The sequence below is a fragment of the Lolium rigidum genome, chromosome 7 (genome assembly GCF_022539505.1).
Source record: "Lolium rigidum isolate FL_2022 chromosome 7, APGP_CSIRO_Lrig_0.1, whole genome shotgun sequence".
Classification (NCBI taxonomy): Eukaryota; Viridiplantae; Streptophyta; class Magnoliopsida; order Poales; family Poaceae; genus Lolium; species Lolium rigidum.
In genome coordinates, this window is record NC_061514.1 from 336,013,067 (window position 1) to 336,030,094 (window position 17,028).

At 44.2% G+C, this 17,028-nt stretch overlaps 2 protein-coding genes across 2 annotated transcripts; one reads left to right on the forward strand and one right to left on the reverse strand.

Moving 5' to 3' along the window:
* Positions 1-3,709: 3,709 nt before the first annotated feature.
* On the forward strand, positions 3,710-4,293 carry LOC124670293 (antifungal protein ginkbilobin-like protein). Its single transcript, XM_047206794.1, has one exon. It carries the CDS (start codon positions 3,724-3,726, stop codon positions 4,144-4,146), a length of 423 nt encoding a protein of 140 aa, XP_047062750.1. The 5' UTR covers positions 3,710-3,723; the 3' UTR covers positions 4,147-4,293.
* Positions 4,294-8,333: 4,040 nt separating this feature from the next.
* LOC124673484 (chaperone protein ClpB1-like) lies at positions 8,334-10,912 on the reverse strand. Its single transcript, XM_047209557.1, has 7 exons — positions 10,261-10,912; positions 9,899-10,092; positions 9,468-9,808; positions 9,078-9,354; positions 8,787-8,984; positions 8,500-8,707; positions 8,334-8,344 (listed from the first exon to the last, which is right to left on the reverse strand). The coding sequence occupies exons 1-7, from the start codon at positions 10,892-10,894 to the stop codon at positions 8,334-8,336; spliced, it is 1,863 nt and encodes a 620-aa protein (XP_047065513.1). The 5' UTR covers positions 10,895-10,912.
* Positions 10,913-17,028: the final 6,116 nt, after the last annotated feature.

The window sequence follows — 17,028 nt, forward strand, 5'->3', positions numbered from 1 at the left end:
GTTGCATGAGAGGGATATCTTTGACCTCTTCCTCCCTGAGTTCGATAAACCTTGGGTGATCCACTTAAGGGAAAACTTGCTGCTGTTCTACAAACCTCTGCTCTTGGGGGCCCAACACTGTCTACAGGAAAGGAGGGGGAACGTAGACATCAGGCAGCAACACTTGACCAGACCAGAATGAGACATGTTGGAGGAGCAGCAGCAAGTCAAAGGAGAAACATCACACGTCGTAAGACACAACTACATATCCCTATATTGTTGAATGTTAAATTCCCATCGATATTAAGTTTACCATTAGTTTAGACTATATATGATAGTGCACCGTCAGTAATTTAATTTTGCCACCGGTTAAGGGGATTTCTAGTGGTGGGAGCAGTTGCAGTGGCCAGGTCGGTGAGGGGTGGGAATGTATGTATGTATGTATGTATGTATGTGGTGGCGCATGATTGTTTCATTGTTTTGGAAACTTGGGATGATTTGCTTATGTGGTGCATTGTTTGATTTAGGACTTGCACATGTATCTAGTGGTCTATAGCAACTTAGATAAATATTGGTGGGATCTTGTTATATATAATTTAGGATGTGTGCTTATACTTCCAAACCTAAAATAGTAGCTTTCTCCATTTCAATGAGAAATTTATCATCTACCGGAGTTCTGCAAACGCGGAAAATCGGTGGGGAAGGAAGAGATATTCAATTATGCTCACTCTTCAATGCGCAACTCGATTGAGCGTAATTATGGTGTACTTCAAAAAAAGTGGCGCATGCTAGAGAAGATTCCTCATGTCATGCTTCAAAGACAAAATAAATTTTTGTTGCTTGTACGGGGCTTCACAACTACATTCGAGAATCCAAGTTACGTGATAAGGAATTCAATAGATGTGATGCAGATATGATCAATATGCCATGGGTAGTACGGTGAGCTGCACCGGTACCACATTAGAGGATCGTCTTCACTAGACACGATCAACTGGAAGGATGTCCGTATGAGTATTGCGGATTCGTTGTTTAAGGCACGAGAAAAATAAAAGCTATCTTCTTTCATATAATTAGAAATGCATGATGTATTTTGGATATAGATACCTCGCGAGAACATTTACTATATTTTGGTAGTGCGTCTCTAATATATGCTGAATTTGTAATGTAAATGTTGGACTATTTTATCTTACCATGTCTCCTTGGCTTATTTATGTCCAAAACCAGCTAGTTTGCTTCATGTACGTATGCACGCAAAGCAACTAATCGAGATACATGTATGAAAGGTAATTGGCTTATTCGCTCATGCAGCGTAGCTCAAATTGAAGTGAAATTAAAATACATGAGGTCATGGGAAACTAATTCATCATTATATAAACAAACTATTGACATCCTAGGGGCATTCCTGACTTTCCACCATTAACAGACAATAGCCGACGGCTAGTTTTCCAAACTCTTCCACTGCTCACTACAGCTTTCCAGGACAATAATTGTGCCACAGTTGCTGATTTGAAAGTCACAACCCAACAAAACACCATCTCAGCCGTGACCCATTTCATGACTCAGGAAGGAGTATTGTAAGTTGCAACACACTCCAAACTCACGTTAAAACTGATGACACACCAATTTCAAGAAATTACATAACGACTTAGTGTCTAAACTCTTACTTTCTAATTTTATCATTTCAGAAAAACATAGCAAATGGATGAAAATTTGCGCGGATATGTTTCGACTCAATATCTAAGTGTGTGCTTCTTTTCAAGATTTAAATAACTTACAAATATGTTTTTTAGTTACGCTCTATTGAAGGTGTGCACCGTGAGCTATCTCTGAGGCTTGTTTGGAAGACAGGATATAAATAATGCGGGAACAGCAAATCATAGGAATAGATAGGATTGCACAAGCAAAACAATTAATGGATTGGAAGAAGGAGAAATCCCAATGGGGGAGTTTGGATGAGCTTAGGAAAAACACAGGAACTTTTATGAAAAACTACATTGTGTATGGTGCAATCGGGGGCATCCGATAAAACTACATTGCATCTACTTAATTAGTGAAACACAAGGACATTGGGTCAGAGGTGGCAGGAGAATACCAACCGGCGATCTCCGCATGATGGCATTGCTTCACGCTTTGCACAGGAAAATAAAAATAGGTTGGTGCAATGTTTTATTTCAAATAATTTTCCTGTAAAATCAGAGGTAAAAGAAACTTTCCGGTAAAATTCCTACGAGTAAATCATGTGTTCCAAACATCTTTTGGGGGTTTAGACAAGCATGAGGCCGCTTTCTAGCAAGGGGTGGGAACTGATATTTTGAAATATCCAACATTTCTAATTGACAAAATGAAAATGGATATGGTCATATCTGGATTCAATTTGTTTTACGGACTTAAAATCAAATATGATACTCACTCAGATCCAAATTAATTGTGGGAGATTTAGGTAAAATGTTGCCTAAATCTATCTAGGTTAAATGAAACCTGTGGCAACTAATTTAGATCAGTATTAGTATTGAATTTTGAAGCAATTTGGATATGGAAAATTGATATATTTGTATCCGAATAAGATCATGTTAGTGAATTTTAGTAACTCTATCCCGCCAATTATATCTAACCTAAATAACTAACAAAGTGGTCAAATGCACTTTCCTGTGATTAAACTTGAAACTATTTTGTATTATATCAGTTTATTTGTCTTACTAGCGTTCTATAGTTGACTCGTTGTAACACACGAGTCTATTGTTCATCATATTCGTCTCCACTCCGAATTAAGAAAAATATGATCTCTGAATTCGTATTCAACATTGTCTGTATTCATTTTTTCCAAACGACCACTCATGGCCGGATTTCATTACCCAGGGATAACGAAACAGCGAAGCACGTCCAGGCGTGAAACAACAAAAAGAAACAACAGTCCACACTTACAGCTACCGCCTAATGCTAACGACACACAACATAGATATGACAAGTTTTTGCCCCAGGGCACCAAACCACCAACACAAAACGCGAGATATAAAAGCAAGATCACTACAGGGACATCAATCTTGTCCTCCCAGATCCATGTTGGCAATGCCAGCGTCCACGTTTGTACCCCTGATCCGAAGAGGAGATTGCATCCGTCGAGCACCATCTTGAGAAGCCGCATCCTGGGAGGTGGTGGCACTAGCAAGACGTAGCAAACCATCGGCGCCCTCCCGCAGATCATCGGCATCCTTCTCCCCATGCAGACCTGCCCAATATTTCATGAAAACGGTGGAATAGCTGATTAATTCCGCAGGACTACTGATCAGCTTATGCTGAAAACATTGTCTGTATTCATGTCCGTATTATTTTTAAAAATACGAAAAAAGGAAGTAGGAAGAACCCTATCTGACCCACATCCGATTGGTTTTCACCCCCATGTCTTGCAATGGCAAACCTACTTGGTAAAAGAACGGTGACATTGCGTGGGAATGCTTCCATTCTATGTTGCATTTTTTTTAACACGTGGGTTGCAGAAATTGTTTCGATTTTCGTGGAATGTCTCCTAGGAAAGTCATCGCGTGATTTACAAGAATGTCCATTGTTCATTACGTTAGCAAGCACACATGATCGTCAGTCATACAAGAGGCAAGCAAACGGACACACGAGCAGTCTCCCGTGAAAACGACCATCGGCCGGCCGGCCAGCCGGCCCGTCCTATCTTCACATGCATAGATGCTGTCCACAATCACATAGCGCGCGCGTAGCCCAAGATCCGACGAAGCCATGGCGTCCTCGCTCAGCAGAGCGGACCAGGTCCTCATCGCCGTCGCGCTGCTGCTGCTCCTCTCGTCCCCGCGGGCCGCCAGCGGCGCGCCCAACACGACGCCGCTGTCCGTGCGGTGCAACGGCGCGGTGTACGGCGCCGGGGACCCCTTCGCGGAGAGTCTCGCCTACGTGCTCGCCGACCTGCTCGCCGCCACGCCGTCGTCCCGCGCCCGCGACGCCTACAGCATCTCCCCGTACCCGAACGCGTTCGCCTACGGCCACGCCAAGTGCGGCGGCGCCGGTCTGACAGCCGCGGACTGCGCGACCTGCCTCGGCTCCGCCGTGGGCCAGATGAACACGACCTGCCACCACGCCGTCGGCGCGAGGGCGGTGCTCGTGGACTGCCGCGTGCGGTACGAGCAGTACGCGTTTGTGGATTAGCTGCAGGCCGGCCGGCGCCGCGGTTTGGTGTGCACGTTTAGTGTGTGGCATTCGGTCTCGCAGATTTCTGCTTGCGGATTTATGTTCAAATTCTGCAGTGCAGCATTTGCCTTCATGAAGTTTTTTTCTAGCTCTCGTGCCTTCGTGTAGTTCGCTCCATGATCTTGTATATGTTGCTAGTCAAGTTTTTAAAAATAATTTTGCTATTTCACAACCAAGTATTTTTTCAATTTGTCAATAATCCTTTGTTTTTGTCCAGTTCATGCATGTCAAATCGATTGGAATTACAGTCCAGTTACACTAGTATTTACATCTGAATTAGTAAATTATTGCTCCCTCCTATCCCAAAAAAAGCATTGGAATGCCGATTTTGCAAAATAACTTGCGAGCCTTTTCTTTATCAACCCGTACTCCCCCATCGTGACGTCCGCCGTGCGGATGGAGGCTTGGGCCGCGCCATCTCCGGGTGACGAGAAATTGTATTAACCATCGGACACTTTTTCCGGATTGTAGGAAGTAGCATAATAATAATATAAATAATACATGTACATACATTGAACACGTATATACATTGTTAATATTTGACTTCTAATGAAATAGAAAACAAACAAATAGCCACATGTCAATCTATGAGTGAAAAGGAAATTGATTTATGGTGACTTGAAAAACAATGAGTAACAAATTGAGAATCTCGAGAAAAATGTATGTGTCGTGACATTAGTGGGTGGTGATCTCCCTTCTTCTCCAACCTCCACGCGTCGTCGCCGTTCACATTTCCGCGTGCCTTCTTCACCGCTGCCCGCGCCTTCTTTCCACCTCTTCATGCGCCGCTACCAGCTATAAAAGGCCGCATCCGCTCTCTCTCGCCACCACAGTCACCGGCAATCCTTCCCTCCGCCTCCACCAAAACATGCCTCGCGCCTGATCAGCACCTTCGCCATGATGAGCCGCGCCGGCAGCGGCTAGAATCTTCCACCCCCGCCTCCACCTCCGTCTCCACCTCCTCCCCCGGCCGACATCCTCGACAACAATGACGAGTTCAACGAGAACGAAGCCACCAACGATGACGTCCTCGACGCAACCATGAACATGTGGTTCATGGCAGACGCAAAACAGGAGGCAGAGGAGGAGCGGGTGGCGACGATGACTAGATGCGGAGCAGCTACAACGGCAGGAGGTGGCGGCCGCGGAGGAGGAGTCGAGCGACGACGATGACTAGAGCTGGCCTGACCCGAAGGAGAAGGCCACGGAACCGAGGGCCATCCTCGCATCCTTCGAGACACTGAAAAAGGCCAAGGATGACGCCAACGAGGCAGCGCAGCAGAAGCTCATGGAGGACGCAATAAATGTAATTCTCTTAAGATGCAAACATACCAACTAAGCCCAATTCTTTATATTGGTTGTCACCTATTACCACTACATGTTCAGACACTCAAAACGTCCACGTCATTCATTAAGGGCCCATTTGGTAGCCTGGGCTCCCCTTGGCTCGCATGTGGGGTGCAGTTTTTGGCTCGTTTGGTTTCTCAGGCTCTTCCCATCGTTGCACCGCACCGTTTTTAAATTAGCCCGGGGCCAGGCTCGGGAGGAATGCTCGAATAATCGACCATTTCCAGCGAGCCACCCTCGTCTCTGCAAAAAGAGAGAACGCCGTGTTCCCACAGAGCCACCGAGGGGAGATGGCGCGAGCTCGCATGGAACCACGAAAAATCGGCGGGATGAATTCGATCACCGCAATTCAAATTTCGCCACCGTATATAGGTGTGGCTCTCTCACCGCCAAATCCAAATCCTCCATTCCCCCCATTCAAGTTAATCCACCCTTCCCGATTTAGCGACATGGCTAGCTCATCCTCACCCGCACAGTCAGCGAGGCTGGCGGCAGCGACGTTGGTTGTGGCGTGGGCAACTAGCGACATATTGCCGTCTTCTTCATCTACGTCGATCACTCCGGTTGTTGTAAGCTTCTGTAAACCCTAGATCTAGAAATTTTGGGTACATAGGGGGATCTGATAGAATCGATATTATAGGTTATTCCTTCGTCGCCGGTCGTGGTTGGATCTGACTCTATAACGGGACGGTTGTCGAGGTTGCTTCTTAATCTTCCACGAGAACGATTATAGAGGTTGCATCTAACTCTTCCACGGGGACGGTTGTGATGCCTGCTCCTTCGCCAGGGTCTCCTGCTTCCCCGGCCTCGGTATTGCGTGTGGCTCCTCTGAGTGTAGGGCCGCTCTTTCTTTTCTGTTAGTTCATGATGTGCTAATGCATAAGGTTGTGGTAGTTCATTGATGTGCTAATGCTTAAGGATGTGAATGTGGTAGTTCATTGATGTGCTAATGCTTACCTATGTTCTTATGCTATTTATCATCTAGGCGATCATACCATTGGGCTCCCATGATCTTTGTACTCCATCTGTCAATGCTAATCGTTATCTGTTTGCAAACAAATCTGCCATGATTTGGCAACCTAAGATGTCAGAGTTTGTGTTAAACTACTTGGTTGAGCTCGTCCATAGTGACGTCTGTTTTAATCTAGGATTCAAAGAGGCACATATGAAGAAGATAGTTGCTGGTGTTCTTGCATTCTCTGGCATACATGTGAGCACTCTTCAGGTCTACAACCAGATCAGAAAATGTAGGACCAAGTGGAGCTTCATAAGCAAGACCAAATCCGATCGCACTCTCCAGTGGAGCAAAGATGGTTGCTGCTTCTATCTTGCTGATGAAGAGACACTGGATGAGTACATGAAGGTAGTAAGCTTCATTTAATTCCTTCATTGATCTGACAGTATGTCATTGTGATCCGCACTAACACTTGTTCCTTCTGGATTGCAGCGCTACCCGAGACATCATGAGTACGTCAACACCCTGATCACGAACTATGATCAGATGAAGATGATCTTCACGCCCTGGTTTGTCTGCAAGGAGCAGCTGTACAAACCTAACTTGCTAGACATGGCAATCAACTCCATTGTAGACAACAAAGAAGAGTATGCCGAGTACCGTCAGCTGCAGCCATCGGAGAGGGTGACCTGGCTTAGGACCTGGCTAAGCAAGGAGTTTCTTGCTTAGTGTTTTTGCTTCCTTCTTCATGATCTGCTTGATTTTGGGAGGTGCTCCTGTATCCCTTCATTAGCTAGGACTTGCTTGAACGTGATCCCGGGTCTGTAATGATGAACTTGTTCGAGGTGGTATATATTAACCCTTTGTACGATGAACCTGTGATGCATTACTCGTGATGCATCGCCCAGTACGGTAACTAGTTTTTATATATTACTAGCATCTTTTGATGAACTGAATGTTGCTAAATGTGTTGTTATTTAGTTAGCACTACTGGGTAATCTCGCCACTCAAATGAAAGGGGTTACCACAACACGCTCATGTCTGCGACCAAACAAGGTGTGAGTTGCACCACCAGGGCAGAAAGGCGTTTCTGCAGGCAACCAAATAATGGTGGTTGTCTTCCCTATCCGGTGTGGCTTCACGGGCTACCAAACAACATGTTGTTTCTGGCCCGTGGCCCATCTGAAACATGCAGGGGGTTCTTCTCTCTGGCGCAGTCATGCACAATATCGATTGAGGCTACCAAACTGGCCCTAAGATCCTTCGCCAGTCCACAAATGTCGTAGAGAGGCATGTGTTCAAAGCCAGGCCAACATCATGCGCGAGTTTGGTGCCAACGACATCATCCGAGACACTGCAATGAAGTGAGACGCATGGACCAAGTGATTGAGGACTTGTATGCCCTCACCCCAAGCCAGCGACAGCTTCAAAGGAAATTGCACATCGACAAAGAAACCTCAGCAAGACTCTAATTGGTCCACGTCATTACTCCTTTTAAGCTATGTTATCAGTAAACCACGTCCAAAAAATTGCACATCCAAAGTGTATACAGGTGTTATTAACTCGAAAAGAAACGTAAGGAGTGCTTCAAAAAGCAAGATTTGTAAGGTATCCAAATAAGACATTTTCATAAGGAGACAAGCTTATCCAAACAGTAAAACCTACCCAAAAAGACCATACAACCAAATGACCAATCTATGATGGTCTTCGAATGGCTACTTCATAGCATGTGCTAACGTACACAACGTGGCATACCAACACAACGCAATTGATCATCCGTATTGAACAGCATGCACGGCATACGTTACACAACGCATCCTGCCTTCCGTTGAATGGTGCGCTCTCACACTAGATCTGCGCCAAATGTATTTCAGGTTTACATATATTTCAAAAAGCAGCGCACGTTTCTTTTTGTTTGCAGTATAAGATTAGCACGGTTTCATTTGTTTAGTTTTGAAAAGGTGATTTTATTGCTCCTCCTCCAGCGTCACCCATCGCCGTCCCCATACAGTTCATGGTTAACATTGTCCCGATGCATGCGCTAGAATGTTCCACTACTGGCGTCTTCACCACTTCATACGTTAATCCCTTCTTGTCATTCGTTGCATCGATGCATATTGTGGAGCCCTCGCTGACCTCGCCTCTGACTAGCATCTCAGACAGCACCATCATCACGTTCTTTTGCACCCACCTTCTTATAGGTCTTGCACCATACATCTGCGTGTATACAAACATGCTTATTCAAAATCATGGCCAAATATCAATGTGCAATAGAAAATAGGCTAGATTTGCTAACCGGATTGTGTGGCTCTGATAGGATGACGTCCAACACGTCATCACTTGCAGACAGAGATATGCCCTTCTTTGCTACTGTAGCAACAACGTTCTTAATCTGGATTTTTGCAACCTCTTTCATTTGTTCGTACGAAAGAGGCTCAAATATTACTATCTCACTCATTCGGTTGAGGAGCTCAGGCGTGAAGAACTTCTGAACCTGCATGAGCCAACAAGATGTATGACAATTAGAATTTAGAAGTAGGCAGCCATTGGATCCAGTACTTTACATGAAAATTTGGGATTAACGAACCTCTTTCATGACATGATTTCGTGCAACTTCTAGGGATATTTCTCCTGGTAATTGCGTTAGGTGTTTTGATCCTAGATTTGATGTCATAATGACGATGGTATTTTTAAAATCTACAGTTCTTCCTTTGCCATCCGTCAGTATACCATCATCAAGAATTTGAAGAAAAATATTAGACACGGAGGAATGTGCCTTCTCCACCTCATCAAAAAGGACGATGCTGTATGGATGCCTTCTCACTTTTTCTGTCAATTGTCCGCCGTCTTCATATCCAATATAGCTTTTAAGAGGTTATAAATGATGCATTCATACAGGTCAAACTAGTGAGATGGAGCATGAAAAGGTGACGTGCATCGATGATAAAAGATATATAAATGCACAAGAAAGTAATACCTTGGAGGAGCTCCAACGAGACGCGTAATTGAACCAACACTATTATATTCAGACATGTCAACCCTAACAAGCATCTTTTCGTTGTCAAATAACTGTTCCGCGAGAGCTTTTGCAAGCTCTGTCTTCCCAACACCAGACGGGCCCAAAAATAGGAAAGACCCTATCGGTTGGCTAGGTTGATCAAGACCCGCCCTAGAACGCAACACAGCCTGCGCAACCAAATTGACGGCTTCATCCTGACCAACAACTCGCTCATGCAACCTGTCCCTTAACTGAAGTAACTTGTCCTTCTCCTCCTCGTGGAGCGTAGCAATAGGAATTCCAGTCCATCGACTCACTACCTTCAAACGATAAAAGTCCAAACATGCATGATAATCACATCATATTATAAAACCAACTGTAAAACGTTATCAGGAAGAGAGAGTGCTTACTTGTGCAACGTGGTTTGGGTTAATAATTGCTTTTTGGTCTCTACTTGTAGAACTAATTTCCAAGTTTCTTTCCACACTATCTGTCAGCCTACTAATTTGAGTAATGTTCTCATTGCCAATCTGAGCCATCTTTCTAGCTATGGTAGTACATGCCTCATCAATCAAATCAATTGCCTTATCTGGAAATTGGCGACCTACATGATACAACATTAAAAATCATGAGCAAGAGTTATAAAACTATTACATTTCAACCAGGGTATCCAAACAAGACATTGCCATGAGGATACAAACTTATTCAACAGCAAAACCTACCCAGAAATAGCAAAGAACCAAAGTAAAAGTTTATTAACTCCTTGACATACCAGTGATATATCTGGAGCCGAGGTGCGCAGCAGCAACAAGAGCGGCATCCTGGATTTCCAGTCCATGGTGGCCTTGGAACCGCTGCTTTAGCCCCCGCAAGATGGCAATGGTTGCTTCGGTGGTCGGCTCCTCCACCTGCACTTTCTGAAACCGTCGCTCGAGCGCAGGGTCCTTCTCGATGTATTGGCGGTACTCGTCAAAAGTCGTGGCTCCCACGCAACGGATTCGTCCACGGGCCAACGCTGGCTTTAGCATGTTGGAGGCGGTCGTGCACTTCTGTAGAGTGCTGCCGGCGGAATAGAGTATGTGCATCTCATCTATGAATAGTATCACTTTGCCGTTGGATGCCTCCGCCTGGTTTATCATGTTCTTCATGCGTTCCTCGAACATGCCACGAAGGGTGGTACCGGCCACCATGGCCCCAAGGTCGACCTCCACGACGCGTGCCCCGAGGAGCGCAGCGGGAACCCTTCCGGAGGCGATGCGCTGGGCGAGGCCCTCGGCAATGGCCGTCTTGCCGACTCCAGCCGCGCCAACGAGCGCGGCGCAGTTCTTGGTACGACGGCAGAGGATGTCGATGACACGGTCGATCTCGTCATCGCGGCCGATCACCGGATCACCCTGGCCAGTCATGTCTCGGCCGTAGGTATGCAGGCTTGTCATTGATCGGCAGTAGTTCCACGCCCACCAACACAGAGCAGAAGCTGCTTTGGCGACGATCGTACAGCAAACATGTTCTAGCAGGACGACTTGGAGAGCAGCGGGCCGCGGCCGTGGGCGAGGAGGGGGGTCGTCATCACGCGGCGGTCGGCGAGGGGAGCTCCCGTTGTCACGCGGGGGGTTGCGAGGAGAGCGCCCGGTGATCCCATCAAGCCACCTCGACATAGTTGCAAATTTGGCGTCTCAATCGGCAGTGGTAACGCTGCCAAGATTGCTGCGCCTTCCTAGCCTTTTATAATAAGCACTATATAGAGTAATAATCGTTTTCCTAGTCCCAGTGCTATCAGGAAACAAAACAGTCTCCAAGTCTCATACGGAGTATTGTCTCCACGTCTCATCGGCCCAGGAGTGTGCTGAGAGTATTTCTCCCGAGGCCCAGGCCCAGGCCCACGGGACTGCGGCCTGCGTGGCTGCACAGGGCCCTGAATTTTTAGGGGGCTAAAATTTCTAGGTTGCTTTTTATATAGACTACTAGTAGGAAGCACGTGCCTTGCACGTCGTGGCATATAAGTAGAGCTCGTTATTTGTACAATCATGGTGTCCGATGGCGGTGAGTTCACAAGGGGAGGAAGGAGGAGGAGGAGGAGGGGTTCATCACTGAGACTCAGCTTTCTTCAGCCCCGCGGCGAGCCAAGCGGTAACACTCCTCCAGCTAACAAGCGCCACATCCCGAGCAACCAGAGACGCGTAAAACCCTAGGATTTACAACTCTTTAGGATTGTACAACTTATAAAATAGTTGATACATACGGACAGTGCTGCGAAATACTGAGATCATTACAGTTAAATTTATGTATATTTATGACAAAAGAGATAGTATATTTTATTACCTAGTGACACATAATGTTTTTAATGATCAACAAGTATGAGTCGGTATATGTTGGTGATTGGATGAGAAAAATCTTATCAAGGTTTCATTTTTAGGTGTACTAACTTTTATTAAATTTGATTTCACGTTGTATGTGAGTATCAAATAGGAGATAAAAGCGGATAATCAAACAATTCAATATATTCCCTCCTTCCTAAAGGAGTTCTTAAATTTTGCTAGTCAACAACTTACAACTTTGACTCTAATTTTTTTATATGTATAATATGTCCTCAAAGGTTCTATAAAAATATTTGAAATGAAAGAGAATTATAAGATGAATGCAACCAGTATTATTTATACATTCTCAATCAATATATATTTTGTTACACATTAATGTTCAAAGTTGTGCATCAAATACGGTATGAAAAAAATCCATGCCATATATTTTGGACAAAGGGAGTGTAAAGATTAAAGCGTGTTTGAAGATAGCCATATGTCCGATACATACATTTAGGTTATTAAATATTATCTATTATTCTATATTTTTATTCATTCAAAAAAAGTTCTAGTTCTACCAAAAAGAGGGATTTGGATGATTTTAACAAATCGTAATCACATGGCAATTATTGATGAAGTTGGCTGCAACAAAATCTGAGAAAAGAGAAAAACCGTCCCGCATACTTATGGCCATGTGGCTCGTTGGAGGTAGCACGTCTAGATCGAGCAGGTCGACTCATTGGTTCCACTCGAGTTCGAAACAAACTGGCTCAGAGCACCGATGTTGCAATCTGCATATATTGTAAGTTGTTTCTACAGATAATTCTGCTAGCTTCTAGGAGTTTCTCACATACATACTTGGGCCAGACTCACTGGGTGCATCGATTGTACGTTGCTTCTCCAGAAAATTCTGCTACGTCCTAGGAGCTTCACACACACATGCGTGGGCCAGACCGGGTGTCCTTAGAGGAGAGGCGAATCCGGCGCATGGCCACCGTTAGATTCTTTCTGGTGATACTTGATAAACGGCGGATGATAGTTTTATATTGTAAATCAACGGCTACAATAGCTTGGAGTTATTTTGGCGGGAAGTTGGATGAGGTGACAAATTTAAATTCAAAACTGGTACATTATAGTAGTACTAGTAAACTGCACGTGCTTTGCACGATAATGTGCGTCCTTACTAAGGCATAATATCTAACTCTTTTACTTGACAACATATAACCATATTAAGCGGAAATTCAATTCGGCTCCCGGGTGCGTATGCTCCCTCTACTAAAAGATTATATTTCAAAATGTCGAAAAATTTGGACAAAAAATTATACATGTACATCTTCATAATATACGTGCGTTCGTCAAGTTTCACGAAAAACCAATATTTTGTGTGGTCTATATAAAAAGAGAAAGTTTATCTTGTGAAAAACATTATTTTTAGCACTGAATTTTGTCTTTTTTACACACGTCACATGATAAGTCGATTTTTTATGAAACGACTTTGTGAGCACGTAGCACGTGAAGATGTACGTGCAAACTTTTAGTTTCAATTTTTTTTAAAATTTAAAATGTATGTAAGATGCATTTTAAAATATAGAGAGCATATGGACCCATGTTCCAAAACACCGCTCATTATTAAGGCATAATAATACCCTGCATAATTCTGGTTTCACATGATTGTTGATCTTTGCGATTTTGTTTTTGTACTATTCACATTTATCGCACAGGAAGACAATGCACATGTACCTCTTCTATGTGTAGTTTGGTTGATTATTGTCTCCACGACAAAAAAATGTTACGTTAAACTACCATACATAAACGATCGTAAAAGAAATGTGTCTAGTTTCATCATAGCTAAAACAATTTCCTCACATCTTTAATAATTAATAATCATTTTGTTTCATATTAGTTGGTGTAGATTCAGATGCATATATACACAAAATATGTCTAGATATATCTAAATGAGCGACAACCAATACAAAGTAGTATATTTTGCCATCTAAAGAATATTTCATATGGAAAAAATGTTTTCACCGAAGAGGAATTTTTCTCCCATCACATGATAAAACAATATCTTCCGGATTGAGAATATATGGCACAAGAAATGTTTTCCATCACAATCACGTTATACATGGAAGTCTCATGTATAATCCATAGTGACTGTCTAATTTCTAACGATAATTGTGATGCAATGAACATGTTAATTATATTTGGCTAGACGCAATTCTTTTAGGTTCAAATGATGTACTACATCAACTCCAGAAAAGGACAATTAATCATGTATTGTCTTAGGAGGCATGTGATAGAACTTTTCTATATATGAAACTCTTGTACTAGCAATGTTGCCATGAAAAATAATTATGTTAAGTACATTCCGTAAAAGTACCAGCTACTTTTTAAAATAACATTTTTTTATTAAAAATAATAAGGCCTCGTCTTGGCCCACACCGATAAATACTTATTGGGTTCGGCGAAGTCAATAAGTACTTATAGGCGTCGACGAAGCCGATAACTGTCTGGCGGCCGGCCAACTGCTCTCCTATTCTGGGAACCTATCGACGTCGGCCAGGCCCATAAGTACTTATTGGCTTCGGCGAAGCCGATAGGTACCTGTTGGCATGGGCCACACCGAGGCTGTATTATTTTTTTATTTTTCTTATATCGTGTATTATTTCTGAAATCTAATAAAAATATTATTTAAAACATTTAGCAGTTCTTATATTGTAAAAGTTTACCATATTTTTTCTGAAATGTTTGTACTAAAATAACGATCAAAATTACATATTAGAGACTATATATTTCTAACAGGAAATACTTTTGTTTCTCACAAGTCGTATTTACAGAAGGAGAGACTACAACATAAGTGATTAACAATCTAAGAAATTGTATGCAGTCAATTCTCGTTGTCTCCCATTTTTTAAGAGAGTTTTTTAGTTGGTGTTTGTCTGAAAAATTATTTGCCAGGCAGGAAAAATTGAACAATTTGAATTATGAAGCAACTGAATAGATGGTGTACGGCTATCGAGTCCCGTAAAATGCTCAGACTGGCTCGTAGCAGCAGTTTGCTTACAAGCCATGAAGTGACAACGCAGGAAAGATTTTAGGGCTGGACTAGGCGGCGGCGCCGCATATTTCCCATCCCGTGCGGCGCCTCGCTGGCAAGGGCTCTGCGCTTTATACTTGTATTTCGTTTTGAGTGGTTCACTATTTGACCGAGCACGCCTAACACAAACGAATCATGTCGTCACTACCTAGCAGACATGCACAGGGCATGGGCATGTTGTATGTTGCTCAAAAAGCTAAACTATCTTTTCCCATGTCCTGGATGGCTGGATGCCATGGACATGGCAGAAACAAAATCAAAGCTCCTTCTAGACACTTAACGTGACAGTTCAATCCTTTACTTTTTTTCTCTAGACACAATCAGGTCATCACCCGTAAAAACAAAACAAGGGAAAAAGTCACTAAACTAAATGGTTGCCAGGTAAATAAATAGGAGGCTGCAAAATACAACTGCCAGATTAACTAGGAATGACTGCCCGATAAATTTCATTTAGTTTCCATTTTTAACACACGTGAAATCAGAGGGACAAAATCACCACGCCCCCTAATTAATCTGGCAAATTAATCTCATTTAAACTTGGCAGCTGTTCGGAATTAATCTGGCAAATCTAACCACTCTAATAGCAGTTATAGTAGAAAATATGGCAACTACCACTAATTAATCCGGTAATTACTACTAATTAACCATGTAATTAGTACTAAATTAATCTGGCAAGTAAAGATGGGAGACGTTTCCTCGTGTAGGTAGCTCAAATGGCGCAGATGGACATGGCTGGTAGCTCCATCTTCTCGCCGACCTGAGCCTCTAAATCGCCAGCTCGTGGACGACGGCATCCTCCTCTCTGGTCTTCTCGCGCTCGTCGACGACAGGCTCTCTGTCGCGTGCTTGGCGTAGGTGGCCTTCTTGAATGCGTTCTGGACGACAGCGGCCTCCCCTCCCGGAGCTTGCTTGACGGCGGCGGCTCCCTGCACTAGCCGACGAGGGTCTCCTCCTTGTGCGCTCGTCGACGGCAGCCTCTCTGCTTCGCAGTGCTCAGCGCCTGTGGCCTCCCCCGATGTGTGCTCGGCATCCTCCAGTGCAGGTCCATGCTTGGCGGCGACGACGACATCCAACGCCGCTCCGTGCTCGGCGGCCTCGAAGGCCTCCCGCGCGGCTCTGAGCTCGACGACGACGACCTCCCCCACTGCGTCGGGCGGCGACGGCGGCCTCCTCCGTCGCGTCGTACTCGGCGGCGACGGTGGCCTCCCGCGCGGCTCCGTGCTCGGCGGTGACGGCGGCCTCCCGTGCGGCAGCGCTGCTTCCCGTCGCGTTGGGTTCCACAGAGGAGCGATGTGTGGCGGATAAGGTGGGTAGCAGTGTGAGGATAAGATGCGTCGCTCCCTAAGGAGAACGATGCCTTTTTTTTCCGTCGCACGGAAGCCCCACGATGCGGCGCTTTTGACTAGATTTTCCCAAGATTTTAAGTGGACTCGTATACCACATGGGCCCCTACCTCTTCAATTTCTCAATGAGAAAAGGCGGAGCTCTATTCCTTACGCGGTGGACTTTCCAGAACTGTCCAGCAGCTTCACCAGAGAACCACCGCGAGCGCGGGAATGACAGGAGCGAATCCAAGAATTTATAGCCGTCAGATCAAATGACATCTAGCCTGATGAACGACACGTAACAGCTTCAACCTGCAAATCGATGGCACGGATTGTTCCAAAGTTTTGTTGGTGGGAAGGCTCTAGAACTGGATCCAAATTCAAAAACTCGTGCATTATATAGTGGTATAGATATAGATAAGTATAGATATAGATATTGATATAGAGATATACTGACGTACTTGAGAAGTCAATATAAGCTCAAAAAAGAAACTTGAGAAGTCAATATTGAAACCATCTCAGTCCAAGTTGTGGCTACGATGCCTGAATTCTCAATTAGCAACTCAGAAGAATCAAGAGTGGCAGGAAACATCTTTCACGTCTTAACTGAAAGAAATCTCAAGAACACCATCTGTTATTGATGTTCAGATAAGAAGGCAAGGCAATGGATCAATGGAGTCGAGTGTTAAACAGACAAGGATGATACATACCGACCTGTAACAAAACACACTAATTTGAGTAGATCAAGAAAGTCAAATATTGAAACTGCGTTTCTTCTATAATAACTATGCAAGCATTGTTGCCATCGTTCAGCACTGACA

Bases quoted from the DNA above. Each gene is read 5' to 3' on its own strand.
- LOC124670293 (XM_047206794.1), top strand. From the start codon at position 3,724: ATGGCGTCCTCGCTCAGCAGAGCGGACCAGGTCCTCATCGCCGTCGCG.
- LOC124673484 (XM_047209557.1), bottom strand. From the start codon at position 10,894: ATGACTGGCCAGGGTGATCCGGTGATCGGCCGCGATGACGAGATCGAC. The intron at 10,093-10,260 runs GTATGTCAAGGA...TGTATCATGTAG, and splicing joins CGGCTCCAGATATATCACTG to GTCGCCAATTTCCAGATAAG. The intron at 9,355-9,467 runs GTATTACTTTCT...ACCTCTTAAAAG, and splicing joins CTCGTTGGAGCTCCTCCAAG to CTATATTGGATATGAAGACG.